The sequence below is a fragment of the Centruroides sculpturatus genome, unplaced genomic scaffold (assembly GCF_000671375.1).
Source record: "Centruroides sculpturatus isolate CEXI.00-Female unplaced genomic scaffold, Cexi_2.0 scaffold850, whole genome shotgun sequence".
In the NCBI taxonomy this organism is placed as follows: domain Eukaryota; kingdom Metazoa; phylum Arthropoda; class Arachnida; order Scorpiones; family Buthidae; genus Centruroides; species Centruroides sculpturatus.
The window spans coordinates 174,713-191,123 of NW_019385036.1; the positions used below are offsets into that span (position 1 = coordinate 174,713).

Here is a 16,411-nt window from a genome sequence, read left to right on the forward strand (position 1 = left end):
ATTAAATGAGATTTTGAAAGGATTAATCAATATATTTTAATCAAGAAAACCATTTAACAAACAAAGTCAGTTATGTTATTTAATAAAAACAGAACATCTATTAATTTAGATCAGTGTTTTCAACCTGTGGGTCGCAACCCCCAGGGAGTCGCAAAACCTTACACAGAGGGTTGCGGGTAAAAGAAAAAGACAAGTGTTTGTAGGTCCTGCACTACAATAAAAAAACTACAATCTTAGTGAGAAGGCTGTGCCTGTTTATTTTACAATACAATTGGTTTTTTGATTGATATTTAGGTCTCAACAGAAAGAAACTTAAATACGTAGTTTTTAAAATCACTAATAGTTTTAATATAGCCCTGGGGTCGCCAGAATTTTTTAACTTGTAAAGGGGTCGCTTACTGAAGAAGGTTGAAGAACACTGATTTAGATAGACAGAATAAACATAAGTTATGAAAGAACTAAGCAAATTCATGAATTTACAAGTTATAACTATAAATTTACTATTAAATTTAACTATAATTAACTACTAAATTTTTGATTGAATATGATAATTCAAAATAATGTAGCAGAATAAAAACATTAGTAATTGTCTTAATACCACATAATTTGCAAATAAGAAAAAACACACGAGAACTTTTATATAACATGGATATGGATTCTCTCTCTCTCTCTTTTTTTTTTTATTTTAAATTTTTGGTTTTATTAATTATATTTGTATTAAAATCAGTTTTAAACATATATATATATATTAAAAAAAAATTAGATATTGAGATTCTTCAAACAGAATAAAAAGTTAGGATGCATTTATATTGTAAATAATTATATGCATTTCATTCAGTACAGAGATTAAACTCCAATGTGAAAATATATTTAGATATAGAAAAACATATATATTAATCCTATATTAACTCATGTTATAAAGTAAATACAATTAGCAAAAGGATACAATTATTATTTTAAATATTGTCAATTGAAAACAATTGCTACAAAATTAATGAATAATCTTTTTTATTTTACAGAAAAATTGTATTATCTGATAATATGATGAAAGTTGTTATTAAACAGTAAAAATGTAAACTGTAATACTTTTATAATTAGATTTCAGTGTGAGATCAATGTTTCACTGTTTGCACAAAAAATGATAGTTTTACAAATGCATAATTACTACTTATATGCCCAGATGTGATCACAGCAAAATAAGGAAATAAATGCTGGGCATATCTTTCTTTAATTCAATATGAAACTGTGCTTGACTCTTATTCTATAAAATGTTTCTGTTGAACATTTTAAGAAAATACAAAAAATGCATATTCATTTAAACATAATTTTAAATGTGGGAAAAACATGCATTAAATCTTATATACATTTTTGGAATGAGTATTAATCATCACAAAACATTCAAATCAACATTTATATCATCATCAGACTAGCATTATATTGGTAGTAGTATATTCTTTTTATATAGGAAAACACTGTGATATAAAGTCTCAAAATATATAAAAAAGATTTTTTCCAATTTGTACTGATAAAATATGGTTACTGAAAAGGGAGATAACTTATTTCTCTCAACTGATATTCATTATCAATAAAAAACATAATGTGAATTCATATCAGTGGTGCAAAATGCACAATTATCTAATAGAATACAGCAGAAATTCTCATTTATAAAATCTGCAATATGAAAAAAGCAGATCATCAACTAATAAACCCAGAGATAGATTACAACCTGGAAAATGGATAATGACTAGGTAATCCAGGTTATGACAATTGGATGATGTATTTCTCCCACTTAACAAATACAGCATTTTTTTTTATTTAATGGAAATTTACATAGGTGAATTTATAATACAAGTTCTCCAATTAAAGAGAATTCTAATTTTTTTTTATTGTGGTTTATTCCAGTCATATCTTACTGGTCTAAATATCTTTCCATCAAATTTAATTGCAGAAGTTTTTCTGTATTAAAATATAATTTCCATAAAATAAATTCAGCTTAAATTAAAAGTATAACCTATACTACAAAAATCATAAATTTACATTGATATTTTATAATGTATAATTTCTTAATTTTTAAGGAAGAAAATGTGGATATTAGAAAATAAAGCAGTTACTATTTCATATTTATAATTGAATATAAAAATTTCAATCTGCAAAAACATTTTATAGTTAAATTAATTTAAGATTAAACACAACACATTCCTATACCCTATTCACAATGTAAATTTAAGTAAGATTAAATTAAGTGAAATTACAAAAAACACAATTAACTACTTCTTCACACTATTAAATTAAAGTGATCTATTTTGTATCACCCACATTTTTTTGAGTCATTTATACATAAATAGCTTTATTATAAGTTCAATATAAATCCACAATCTTCTCTTTTCAAATATTCATATAGATATATTTCTATTCCAGACCAATTTTCCATACAGTTTTTCTCTTCCTTATTCATATTTTGAATATAAGAGTACTCTTTGAATGAACCAATTTGTTCCTGGCCTATGATGCCAGAAACCAATTTAAGCTTGTTTGGGAAAGCAAATTAAGCTGATCCACTTTTTCAAATTAAAATTAAATCAACATTTAACTCAATTTCATTCACATTGTATTGCTTAAACTGGCTTAAAATGTACAATGTGAATAGGGTATTAGGTAATTTCATTAATGGATTAAATAAATCATATGTTATTGTGTAACTGAACCAAATGAAACTTTAATTTAAAATTATATAAAAGTTATAGAGCATTATTATTCAACTAGAAATGAAAACATTTGTACATATTTAAAAGCTAATAAGAAAGGTTAAATGAATCTTATCTATACTATAAGCAGAACTGTAATTACATCTCACAATTCTTATTTAATCATTTGAATTGTTGTTGTTGTTGTTGTTGCTGTTGTAGTAAATGACATAGATGGAAGACCTTTACACTGACCAGAGTTTTATGAAATTATGGATTCTATATTTCAGGCTATTTCATTCTTTCAATATATGAACAAAACTAGATGGGAATACACCTCGTCTTTCAGGAAATCCTTCAATGAATCCTTCCATCCAATCTTCATCATCTGTTATTTCACTTATGATAATGATAATTTCACCTTCTTTGAAAGAGAGTTCATCTTCTCGATCAGCTTCACAATCATACAATGCTCTACAACGTCTTGGTCTAAAACTATCATGGCGCTGAAAAATAAAGTTAAATTTAACTTTTATCTATAAATTTACTTCTACAAAAAATATGAATAGCAAATTAACGATCATTTTCTACTTAATTTATAATGATAGTTTACTGAATGAAGTAATCTAATACAGTCCTTGCATAAGTCTCCATTATTCTATCATTTAGTTTCAAATGCTTATAAGACAGCATGGAATTTATAACTTCTGTTATAAATACAGTATATAAAAATACACATAGCATTTAGATTTATTTACATAATTAATGCATCATTTGCATAAATTCTTCTGACTTTCTCAATTCAGAAACACAGATTTTCCTTTATTTTTTTTGTTATTTTTGCTTATTAATTTTACTGTTTCTTTTTAATCAAGGGTTTTGTTTGGAGAATAACAATTTCTTACTCATTGAACATTGTAAGGAGTCAAGTCCAAATGTTATTTTCTATTTTCAGGGCTTTTATTTAGTTATCATTATTTATTATTTTGGGAATGTTTTATTTTGTTTAAAGGACAAAAACTCCAGATAAAATTCTAAAATAATAATATTCTTACTGTTCACATGACAATTGTAATGCTGACATTGCCAATCTAACAAGGCATCTCAGATTAAGCAATCTCCAAGTGGAGTTAAATAATTTTCTCTTAATCCTTTTGTTACTGATTTAAAAAAACCCAGAGAATTGTTTGGAAAGATTGAAAAGACTAGTATAACCAAAAGATTGCAAAGAAAAAAATTGTTAGTGCATAAGTATGAAAATCAGTTAGAGTGGCATAGCTAATTGCAACATCATGCCAAGGCATATAAAAATGCTGGCAACTATGAAGATGACAAGATAAAGCTTCTGAGAGCAAGTGAATAGAATTCCAAAATGAATGCTGAAAAAATTCCCTGCCATTTTTTTGATGTGACAATTAGATGGTTTAGATTGCAAGAGTTTTCTTTTGTTGTTATTGAGTTCTATTTTATTTAGTCAAGCTTTTGTAGAAAGTGAAATTTTAAGTTAGAGTTTCCTCAATTGTTGGGAAAGCTTACATTTGTTTTGATTTTTTTGAACATTTGTTTTGATTATGTTTCTGATTTAAATTATAGTTATGAATTTTATACTTTTAGTGCACTTTATTACTATTAATGCATTTTTGTGGTTTTTACTAATCTCCTGTAAATAGTTCATTCACTTGTAATAAATTTTTGTTTTTTGTTATATATATCAACATCTCGAAACCCAACATATTGATACTAAGCCAACAATCTCCATAATTAATCAAATTAATATTATGCTGCAAAGTCCCTTCTTTATGTAGCCCAGGGTCCCTAACAGAAAGATGCCACACAAATGTATGTTGGGGTCAGTCAGTAGTTAGCACCTGAACTGAATGCGACACAACTGTGGTTGTATCAGGAAAACAGAGGTAGTCTGGTGCTGAAAGCTTCGGATTGGCGTGACAGCACATCTAAACAAAAGCACAAGTCAGGTTTATTTCACTCAAAACCACTTAAACTCAGTAGTACTAATATACAAAAAACAAACTTATACACAAGCAGTTCCCAAGACATGGGTAATGGAATATCAGCTATCTAACAACAAACAGAGGAACTGCTCATCTTACAAACAAAACCCCCAGTACTGATCCTTTTCTGTCACTGGTCACCACCAGTTATAGCTTCATCTCCCTGATGCTAGTTTTTTATGCGGTTTATATACCTCCTGGTAACAATGTCATTGCAGTCCCACACTTCTGATATAATTACCTGTCATGACGTGTACATGTTTTGTTCATGTGGAGTTGTAACGAGTGATAAAATTTAGGTTCCTTACAATGCTATAATTAATAATTAGAAACAAAATAATTTGGTACTAGAGGTAAACATTAGGTGCCATCTCCATCCCACTCTGGGATAGTTCTTTTCTTCCAGAATGTTCTAAATTACAGTAGAGCATTGATTATCCGACCCCTGATTAACTGTCACCTCGGTTAACTGATCGCGTTCTAGTCGGCAAATTCAAATGCCCGCTAGTGATGTGGCGCTACAATATTTGGCTATGTCTTGGCTACTTCGTTACCCTGGTAAAAATCAATTTTAATGAAAATTTTTGGCAACAGATGCCACCACTTGACGGTAGTGTGTTGTTTACCGTCTGTTTCACATATTTGTGTCCAGGTGGTGTTTTGTCGACTCAAAAATTTTCATTTAGCAATTTTTTTCTTAATTTAAATATTTTTTATTTATTTTATAGCATATTTACACAATAATATTACTAAAATACGTTTATTTATGCTATAATAAGTTTATATAGTTATAATAAGTCAATGTATGATAAATATTTAAATTGTGACCTTCAATTTTAATATTTTATATATTTTTTTATTTTTTATTTTTTAATTTAATAAAAAATATTAGCACATAGTAAATGTATTACTACTGGTTCATATATTTATCACAATAATTTATATTATTGTTCAAAATAAAATGAATAAAGAATATTAGTTCGTAATATTCATCGATAGCAAAATAAAGGTTAGATTCCAAACAAAGGATATATTATAATCTGTGATAATTTTAAAACTAAAAATCGTACATTCATAAATGTTATATAGAATTGTACAGAACAATATTTCAAGTCGTTCTGGCTTAGTGCCAAGAACAAACTACTTAACTGGAGTATGTGAATTTTAAAAAATGTTGCAAATTTTCACAGACAGATGTCAGGTCTGATATATTTTCATTTTTTTTTATTGAAGTTTATATTTCAATGTATTTAAAAATATCGTATATATAACTACAGATATTAATAAATTTAACATGGTTTTTGTCATATGAATATAACGATAACTTGATTTTTGGTGAATTTTTAAAACTTTATGACCTCTTTGACCTATATTGACCTTGGGAATTTTACAACCTACCTGTAAACACGTGGGCGGGGCAAACGGGAGTGTAAGGGTTAAACGAGGCTTAATTTTCTAAATTTTAACGATACAATAGCGACGATTATTATTTAAAAAAAATTTTTGTTAGGCTTAACATTGATGAAGATTCAACACGAAGTAGATTAATAGCGATATACTAATATACTAATTACATGGGTTATAATAATATACTACACTAATAATGGATTTTTTTCATACTTTTCAGTTATACGACTTTTCAATTATCCGACCAACCCCAGTCCCCAATTGAGTCAGATAATTGATGCTCTACTGTATTATTATTTTAGATAAGAGATGGTGCCTAATGTCTACCTCTAGTATCAAATTACTTTGTTTATAATTATTAATTATAGCATAATATTAGTCCAATTACAGTAGAGCATTGATTATCCGACTCAATTGGGGACTGGGGTTGGTCGGATAACTGAAAAAACGGATAACCAAAAAATATGAAAAAATACATTATTAGTATAGTATATTAGTATATCCCATGTAATTAGTATATCGCTATTAATCTACTTCGCGTTGAATTTTCATCGATGTTAAGCCTAACAAAATTTTTTAAAAATAATAATTGTCGCTATTGTATTGTTAAAAATTATTTTTAAATTATTTTATTGCTCACAAAACAACCAACCACTCATAATTAGAAAATTAAGCCTCGTTTAAATACTGGCCTTCCTTTTAATGGTCGAGCCAGTGTTGCCAGCTAAAACACACAAAAATTTAACAAAAATAATATTAAAGTAGCCAAGACATAGCCAAATATTGTAGCATCACATCACTAGCAGACATTTGAAATTTGCCGACTAGAATGGTCGGTTAACCGATGTGGCGGTTGATCGGGGGTTGGATAATCGATGCTCTACTGTAATTACAATGATCATTTGGCTTAGTTTTTCATTACTGACCATTGTCAATTATTTCAGATATTTTTCCTCTAATTGTGTTTCAAACTAATCTGTTCATTTTGTTTTTGCCCATTTCCAAAGTCTAGGTCAGGCAACCAACTGATTCTTTGCAGTTACTACTTAAAAATGTAACACAAATGTTTTTGACCCACTTCTAGGGTCTTCCACAGGTATAACCTCAGATACAAGAACTGGAGACCTGAACAGTTAAAAATTGTAATTGCACCAGAAAAACTTATAAAACACCTGAGGAAGACCCTAGAAGTGGGTTGAAAACATTTGTGTTATGTTTTTAAGTGTTACTGCAAAGCTATACAAGGTTAGTATGACGTACCATTGAACAGTGTGTTACAGCATTACCAGATAAAGTATTTTACAAAAACACACAAATAGTTTAATTATATTTTAAATTAAATAATGTAAAATTATATTAAATAAATTTAGAAAGTAACACATTAACGAATATATTATAGCAATACATGAGTTTTTACAAGATTATCTAATAAAGAAAATTTATATCGTTCTCACTCTTTCAGAAATAACTGTTTAATAAACAAATGTTTTCAGCCACATTCAGGTGCTTGTGTCAGATTAAGCTTATATGAAATCGAACATCTATAGTGAGTTCCTCATAGACATTTGGTTTTTGAGAACTCACTACAGATGTTTGATTTTGTATAAGCTTAACCTGACACAGGTCCCTAAATGTAGCTAAAAACATCTGTTTATTAAACAGTTACTGCTGAAAGAGTGAGAAAGATATGAATTTTCTTTATTATACAATAGTTCCAGCCTACAGATTATTCAGGAAGTTTAATTATCTAACATTATAAATTTACAATTATATGGTAATAATATTTTGCTTTATTTACCTTACGTGGTGGAGGAATAGGTGTTTGAGTTTGATTACTATCACTGTCAGAAATAATAGAAAGCAAACTTTCAGTAGACTGGCCATTATTTAATTTTTCAGAACTACAAGAGATACCTGTAAAAATCAACATTAAAGTATATTGATATTTATGTAGATCTTTTAATTATTATGTTAAATAAATTCTAATTAATTTATATTCTATTCTTAAAATAAAATATAAGTATTTACTATTTAATCATGTTTAAAGACTATGTTCAGAACAATTTGTCCTTATAAATAAACAAACTATTTATTTTATTGGATTTTCTAATCAATAATAAACCATAAATTCACACTTTTAATTTTTCACACTCATCTTCATAAGTATAAAAATTAAATTCTAAATATAAATGAGCAATTATTTATTGTGACATTGTCACAATGCTGGGCTGCAATTCTTTGTTACAATGTTCTCAAGTTTTTTTAGTTCTGTCTTGCCCAGGTACAGTACATCATACTTTTCCTGTTAGTAATAGTCATGCCAGTGACCTAACTAACTTAGTTTGGGAAAAAACTTTTAAAGCGAAATAAAGTAAATTCCAATGCAAACTGGAAGTTTGTGTATAGTTAATCAAGACCTCCTGCCCCTAAGCTTTCCACATCTAATCTCAACTTTCATCTATCTAACTCCATTCTCAAGATTAAGGATGGACGACAGATGGAAATTTATAGATCTTCAACTTTTTCAAATTGCAGCCAATAAAAATTCAAATTTCAATAACTATTTATAATAATATAATATGAAACAGATCTTTAACCAAAGTTTAAAGCAGGCCTTCCAAATGAGTCAATCTTGAAGGATTTGCAGCTTTCTCTGAAAACAAGCATGCCACTTTAAACTCATATGCACAACACAAGGTCTGTTCAAAAATTTCCCGAACTTTTTGAATAGTGTGTCTTCAGTTGGTTATTTTTTAATCCACTTGGAGGCGTTGTGTCTGTGGAAACCTTCTGAGTAATCTCCTTCAATCCATTTGTTGATACCTTGTTTGGTGATTAGTTATGGCTGTTTATGTGAAGGAGTGTTTGTGGGGTTTGGAGAAAAATCGGATCTGCGAAAATGAGCTCTTTGAAGGAGCAGCATTGTATGGTGAAATGTTGAGGACTATAAAATGCCTAAGAGACAGAATCAGGTGAAAATGACCCAAGCTTTAGAGGAGTGGCGAGTGGTTTTTCACCACAAAGTGCTGGCTCATTCGTCCCTCAGAACTCATGAGTTTTTGGCCAAAAACAAGACTGCTGTGCTTCCCCACCTACCATACTTATCTGACCTGGCCCCATGCAACTTTTTCCTGTTTCCCCAAACTAAAAAACCCACTCAAAGGAAAAAGATTTTTCACCATTCCAGAGACAGAGAAAAATTTGATGGAGAAGCTTATGAGCATTCTGGAAGAAGTGTTCCAGGACTGTTTCAAAAAGTGGAAACACCATTGGAATAAGTGTATACGTTGGGGAGGAGACTACTTTAAAAGGGAACCTAACCAATAAATTGTAAGTAAAGTATTTTTTTGTAATAAATAAAGTTCAGGAACTTTTTGAACAGATCTTGTAAACAATCACCACCATAGACAGCTTTAAAATCATTGATTGTCTCAGTTGGAGATTTTTTCAAGTGGTTGTAATACTTAATCATGACATAAGATTGGGAGATATGTTTTTAAATTTTAACACAGTAAAACACAATTTTAAAGTTTGATTTATGTTTAATAAAATAAAGTATCATCAATTCTTATTTAATTTTTATTTCCTATTTGTAATTTATTGTTATTATATATCAGTATAGAGAGAAGTCAGCAAATTAAATAAACTTTTAAAAAGGTGTTGACAAGCAAAACAATTGGGAATTTCTGCTCTATTTGAATTTTGATACCATGTGCTTAGTTTGCACATAATAATTCATGTAGTAATTCATCATCACCACCAATTAAGGCCTATGCCAACCTGTTGTCTACCTATCTGCCCTCAGAGGATCTTACATCAAACTATCTAACATCCACATGAACTTACAGACTGTCTACATAATCAAGGAACCAGCCTATCAAGTGCTACCAGCTTATCAATGTATAATGACTACAGGTATTTATCATTGCGCGCATAAGTGTAAACTCTCTCTCTTGGTTAGGAATCCAATACAGTTTAATTAATTGAGATGCTGTTTGATTGCTATATAGTCAACCCTATAATTTGGTGTGTAAATAAATGAGTATTATTTTTGGTAATAGAGCTTTAGTATGCACTTCTTTCAGACATGTGCTGTTTTACAGTCTCCTCCATCTCTAATCCAACCACCTACAGACATGACTGCTCTCACGTAAAATGAACATAACCGCCATTGCAATTTCTGTGTCCCTCCAGACACAGTGGTGTCAGTCCTTATGTAGCATCATGATGTGGTGTGAACCCTTCAATCACATTTAACTTTAGTAAATTAATTCAAAATACTGTATTGTATTCTAGACATTTCGATTCTCTGTTAAGCCTGAACTCTCTAAATTATACAACTTAGGCCATGACCCTAAAACTCTTAATACAAACTTTCAATAAAGTGAACTAATTACTGTCCCCCTTGCAATCTGTATTAATGTGAATTGACTGTATAGCTGTCTCCAGTTCAGTTTTAGGATTTGTAATATAATGTTAGATTAGGTCAATGAATACAAAAAGTAAAATAATTTTAATCCAGAGTTACAAGCTCACAATCTTAAATTACATAATTCTTGATTTAAATTATTATTGGAAAATACAGCCGAAAGTAACTTTTTCTTTGTTTCCATATTTTTATATTAGAGAATGAAATAAAACATTCTCTGAATATTAAGAAAATTTTCTAACACATTTAAGATTAATTCAAAGAATATAACTACACTGTGATTTATAAATTAAAAAGTATTGATATGGTAAAATATGAAAAAAATTGTAAATACTAGGTAGCTTCAAAAACTTCCTGGAATTGGTTTATTACTCTAAAGTATGTGTACAATTGACAAATCAAGAAATGTGTCTTTCAAAGTATTGTCCTTCGGCAACCAAACACTTTTGCAAATGCTGGTACAGCTGCTAAAAACATTCTTGGAAGATGTCTCATGACAGCACCTGCAACACAAATGTCGCATTCTGTATAACCTCATCTGCATTTTTGAAGTGGCATCTCTTGATGGCTCTTTCAACTGGGAGAAGAGATAGAAATCACACGAGGTCCGCCATGAGCATTTGTGGCACTGTGTGTTGGCAAACACGGTGCATGTTCAATTGATCATGCAGGATGAAATGACAACTTCCAACCGAAATTACTGCTATCTTGGTGATCAGCTCAATTGACTGCTGCCTGTCTGACCTCACAATCTCGTGTACAACCGACACTTTCTTCAGATGTTGAAGTCAACAGATGACCACTTCACAAATATCAGAGATACTTTCTTGCCCCTCACAACAGCATTTTTGCCAGTCAAATTTGACAATGCTTTGTTACAGATTCAACATAGGCATCCTGAAGCATCTTTAATGTCTCAGAAGGTATTTTCCTCAATAACACACAAAATTTGATATTTGCACACTGTTCTTCCACAAACATTTTTGCCAGACTCTGTTTCACAACATCTCACTAACATGATCTTCAGTGAATGGTAACTGTTGTTATCTTTGCAATGAGTATGGATTTATTTGAACACAATTCTCTATTCCTGAATGTTTAGCTAAGACATGCATCACATGCTCTCTTTTTTTATTGCCTTTAATTGACTAACCCAGCATAATTCAAGGAACTTTTTGAAGATACCTTGTATAACCATGAATGTACAAGTTGGGAAAGAGGAGAAAACTGCCTTTCCAAATTAGAACAAAGCAAAAACAAAAAACAGGCAAAGTGAAAAAGTTAAGTTATCAGTGATAGCAAAACATTAGTACTTATGTTTTTATTTGTGTAAAATTTCAAGTGAACCAACCTTCTCTGCCCTATAACCAAAGAATCCCATAAGCCCACAAGTATAATTGTAACAAACAATTATAAGGACTACAAGTTTATTTTTTAGAAATTATTCAGCTTTACTTCAAGCTTCAAAAGTTATTTTGAATTTTTCTCCTAAAATTAAAAACATAAAATTTCCAAATATTCTCAATATAACAATATGCTCAAATATTCTTCATTGATATAACTAAAAGCAATAACTACTACTTTCAGAATAATTTTTAAATAATAAAATTGTTTTAATAAAATTATAATAAAGATAATTACAATGGTTGTTATCTTTTATTTCCATTATTTATTTTTCAAAATACATACCCAAAGGTGTTGGAGGTGGAGGACATCTTGGCCTTTGCAAAGTACCATATACCTTGTCAACAGAACTATATTTGAAACATAATTATTAGATTAAATCTAAAATACATTATTATTCAAATAATAAATTTATTAAATGTTTTTACATTTTTCTATTCATAATTTTTTTCTACTGACCTTTTTAATGCAGGAAATTCAATTGATTTTGGTAAAACCAGTTTGCCACCTAATTTGAAAATATAAAAATTAAGTTAGGAATTATTATAATAAATCTTATTATATTCATTATAGTTGAATATGTTATTTACCCAAAGGTATATTGCCAGGACTTTGAGACCGCTGAGAAGCACCATTACTATTAGGTTCATAGGAACTACTACCTATACTAATACCACTTGAAGAACTACAGTTGTTGTTAGAAATAAGATCAGTAGAACGATTCCTCCGATGTATTACCCCAGAAGGAGACTGAGTAAGACCTGGATCAGAGGGGGTTCGACTATGTCCACTCCCAGAACCTGGGATACTTTGAACCATTGTGGGAGGTGGTGGTGCTGCACGTTTTTTAATACTCCCATGAGAATTTAGACCAACAACTATTAAAAACACATTTAAATATATTTATATATAAAATTATTATTCCAATTTTCTGGAAAGGACAAAATTCTCTTAGAGAAAAACCATGCATATCTCATCAGTGACCGAGATTTTATTTTATATAATTTGAATCATAACATTTAATTATTAAAACAAACTTGCTATAAAATTAAATATTTCCAAAATTTCAATTTTTTTCTTTTTTAATAGTAAAAAAAAATTACTTTAGAAAAATAGCAGTACTTGATGGTATCGTTATAATAATTGTCTTCTTCAGTCCAATCTGGGATAATTTTTATTTTTAAAAATCAGTGAAATAAAGCAAGCAGAACAGACCTCCCAGTTATTGCTATTTTCAATTTCAAATGTATTGATATAATATAAACTATTAATCTCATTTTTGCAATTACTTATTTACATGTAATGAAACAATTTCTAAAAAAGTTATTCTAATAAAAATATTTAATTCTTAATTTTAAATTAATTTAATTGTTACTTTCAAGAATTCATTAAAATTTCAATATGACATTTATAAAGTAATTTTTATGGAAACAATAATTATTTTTTATACCTATGCATTTAGTAGCAGTATTGAAAAGCATAAGTCATATATTGCACTAACATTAATACATTATAATTTAAAAAATACTACATTATATTATATTCAATAAATTTCCAAATAAAATGTTAGAAATAATTATCCGAAAGATTTCTCAATTCAAATTTACGGGTGAATTGTTATTTATAACTATAAACTAAAAAGACTATTCAATCAGTACTGGTAATGCTAACATTCAGTTTCTGAGCAGACAAAGATGTCAAATGATTTTAAATGGAAGTGTTTATACATAGTGGTGCAGTTCTATTCAGACAAGGAGATTCTGACAATCTTTGCTTGTTTTGTCTAGAATAATACATGTATGAAGCTTTGAACTTGTTGTAACAAGAAAGAACACAGATGGCTGGATAGTGTGAATTACATTCAGACAACTTTTGGCTTGCAGTAAGCAATTTCATCTGAGGTATACTATTATTATGAAATAAGTAAGGACTTTTCAAAAGTTACGTCTTATTTTTTAAGGAAATTTTCTATCTTCCTCATTAAAACATTGAAATCATACTGAGGCAGTCTAAAGGACTGAAAAACTTTTATGTGAAGAAAGTCCAGTATTATATGTGAATCTCTTTTTTTCAAATTAAACAAACACCACAACAACAATGTTTTATTTTCTCATCAACTTCATCCAAAAGTAATGCTATTACATATAAATCTTCAAAAGAAATGATTGAACATGTCACAGTCTGAAAGTCTGAGTATACTGTCCATATGGAAACTGTCAGTGTCTGAAAGAATGATGTAATTATATGCATGGCCAACAATAAGGCATAAATTTACCTTAGTCCAGCAATACTTAGAACTGATTATTATATTATATTCCCTGATATTATTAATAAGTAATTTTTTTTTATAACTGTTCTTTGTGGATTACATTGAAGTAATTAATAAAATTATTGTTGGCACTAAAGAAAGTTCCCTTCCTAATAGATGAGAAGTACAGAATAACTAATGTACAGTACAATGAAACNACACAACTTATTCACCACTATTAACTTATTAATACCATTGAGACTACATTTTTAATATTAACTTATTAATTTTCATTTGTAAAATTTACAAATTTACACTTAATATATTGATTTGTATTTCTACTATCAGTTGATTTTCTTAGAACAAAAAATTGATTGAAGTTTTCAATCTATCTGATTATTACTGTTTCAGAAACCATAAAAAGAATTACTTTACAATAAAAAAAAATTTATAATAAATTTGTGATTTATTTTATACACACATCCACATTACATATAATTTATATATATATATGTTCAAATTAAAATTTTCCAGAAATTTGGAAAATTTGATAATGAAACAATGAAACATCAAACAATGCTCAAATTTGTTTATAAATTTTGTTTGTCTGTTTTCTCTTCTTTTGCTTTTTCCTTTAACAGAAGTTTTTAAATTGTTTCATCATAAAGGAGAGAATAATTCTATTAAAGTAAACAGCATCCTAGATATCCCTTATTTAACAGGAACATTAGAAATTAAAAGTATTTTAGTACAAACTAATTAAAAACTAATAATCAGATATCTATGACAGAGAAATCTCTTTTGATTCACGTTAAAAACTTAAACATGTGATGTATTAGTGGCTTCTGATTTCAGAGATAAATAATATTCATCTTTCATTAGTTGTTAATCCATTAAATTAAAAAAAATATATATATATAGCGACTGGCAATGATTACAGCTGTATAGATTTGATTCTAAAATATAGCTACTATCACCACTGAAAATATCTTTCATTGTTACATTAAAAAAGTTTACAAGTTTAAAATAAAACAGACTATCCATGTTTACAATTTTTTCAATCAAATAAATAAAATGCACCAACTAAAACTGCTATAAAGTCAAACAATCAGTTTTTTTATTTACAAGTTTTATGATACAAAGAAATATGATTGTCTAATAATTTGATGATCTTGCATAATAATGATTCTACATGTTCAGCTCAGTTTTTATTTGGCCAAAACTTCTACACCAAGTTTCATGAATGTAATGACTATTATTTTCATCATATGCTTTGTGTGAGTTTTTCTGATTCTCCATATAAAAAAGCAGTAAGAAAAGATTTGACAATATAGAACTACAAAAATAAGACAGTGGTGATTTATGCAATTTCTAAAAATCATTGCTAAGTACAATGGGGTTTCTGCCTAAAAGTTTACACAAAATTTAATTTTATAAAATATAATAAATTTTCTCCTTTTTATTTTCTTATAAAAAAGAAAAATTATTTAAATTCTGGAAAGTTTAAACCAACCATAACAATGCATATTTTGATCTTATATCACATCTTCACCTTTTCTTTTTTAAACAAACAGATTGTAAATAGTTTGAAAGCATCACACATTACATTGGTTTAATAATGATCATGAAATGATTGCTTCATCAATCATTTCATGAGCATTATTAAACTAATGTAATGTGTTATATTTAGTGTAAACACAAAATCTTTTTATTTCAAATATTTTACCATATATAAAATATATAATAATAATAAAGACAATCAATTATTTATTGTGATGTTGTCACAATGCCAAGCTGCAATTTTTAATCATATTCTTAATTTATTTAATTTAAAATATATTTTCTCCATCTCAAAATGTCAGTGTCTTGCCCCTGTACATCATACTTTTCCTGATAACAACAGTCGTGCTGATCATCTATTTAATTTGATTCGGGGGAAAATTTTTGAATTGAATTCAAGTGGTCTCCAATCTAGACTGGAAGTTTGTATATAGTTAACTCAGGGCTACTGCACCTAAGATTTCTATATTCTGGTCTTGAATTTCATCTATTTTACTGTTCTTGAGATTAAGGGAGGACACACAGATGACAATGAAAATTTATAGGACTACAATTTTTTGAAATTGGAGTCCATTTATTTATTTTACCCCTAGTTTTTATCTAAAGTAAAATAATTTTATTGATATATTAATGGTATGAAAGTAATGACTTCTAGACTCAAAAATAA

At 28.5% G+C, this 16,411-nt stretch overlaps 1 protein-coding gene across 2 annotated transcripts in view; it reads right to left on the bottom strand.

Annotated features, from left to right (window-relative positions):
* Positions 1–2,073: 2,073 nt before the first annotated feature.
* LOC111633717 (arfGAP with SH3 domain, ANK repeat and PH domain-containing protein-like) overlaps positions 2,074–16,411 on the bottom strand; it is an 80,232-nt gene continuing 65,894 nt past the window's right edge. The window contains exons 6-10 of one of the 2 annotated variants that reach the window (XM_023378328.1): positions 12,527–12,736; positions 12,396–12,444; positions 12,222–12,286; positions 7,902–8,017; positions 2,074–3,190 (exon numbers count right to left, since the gene is read on the bottom strand). In XM_023378328.1, the coding sequence (XP_023234096.1) occupies positions 2,981–3,190; positions 7,902–8,017; positions 12,222–12,286; positions 12,396–12,444; positions 12,527–12,736 (650 nt within the window). In that variant the 3' untranslated portion in view covers positions 2,074–2,980. The remainder of the gene's footprint in view (positions 3,191–7,901; positions 8,018–12,221; positions 12,287–12,395; positions 12,445–12,526; positions 12,737–16,411) is intronic. The other variant, XM_023378329.1, reaches the window with a different exon arrangement.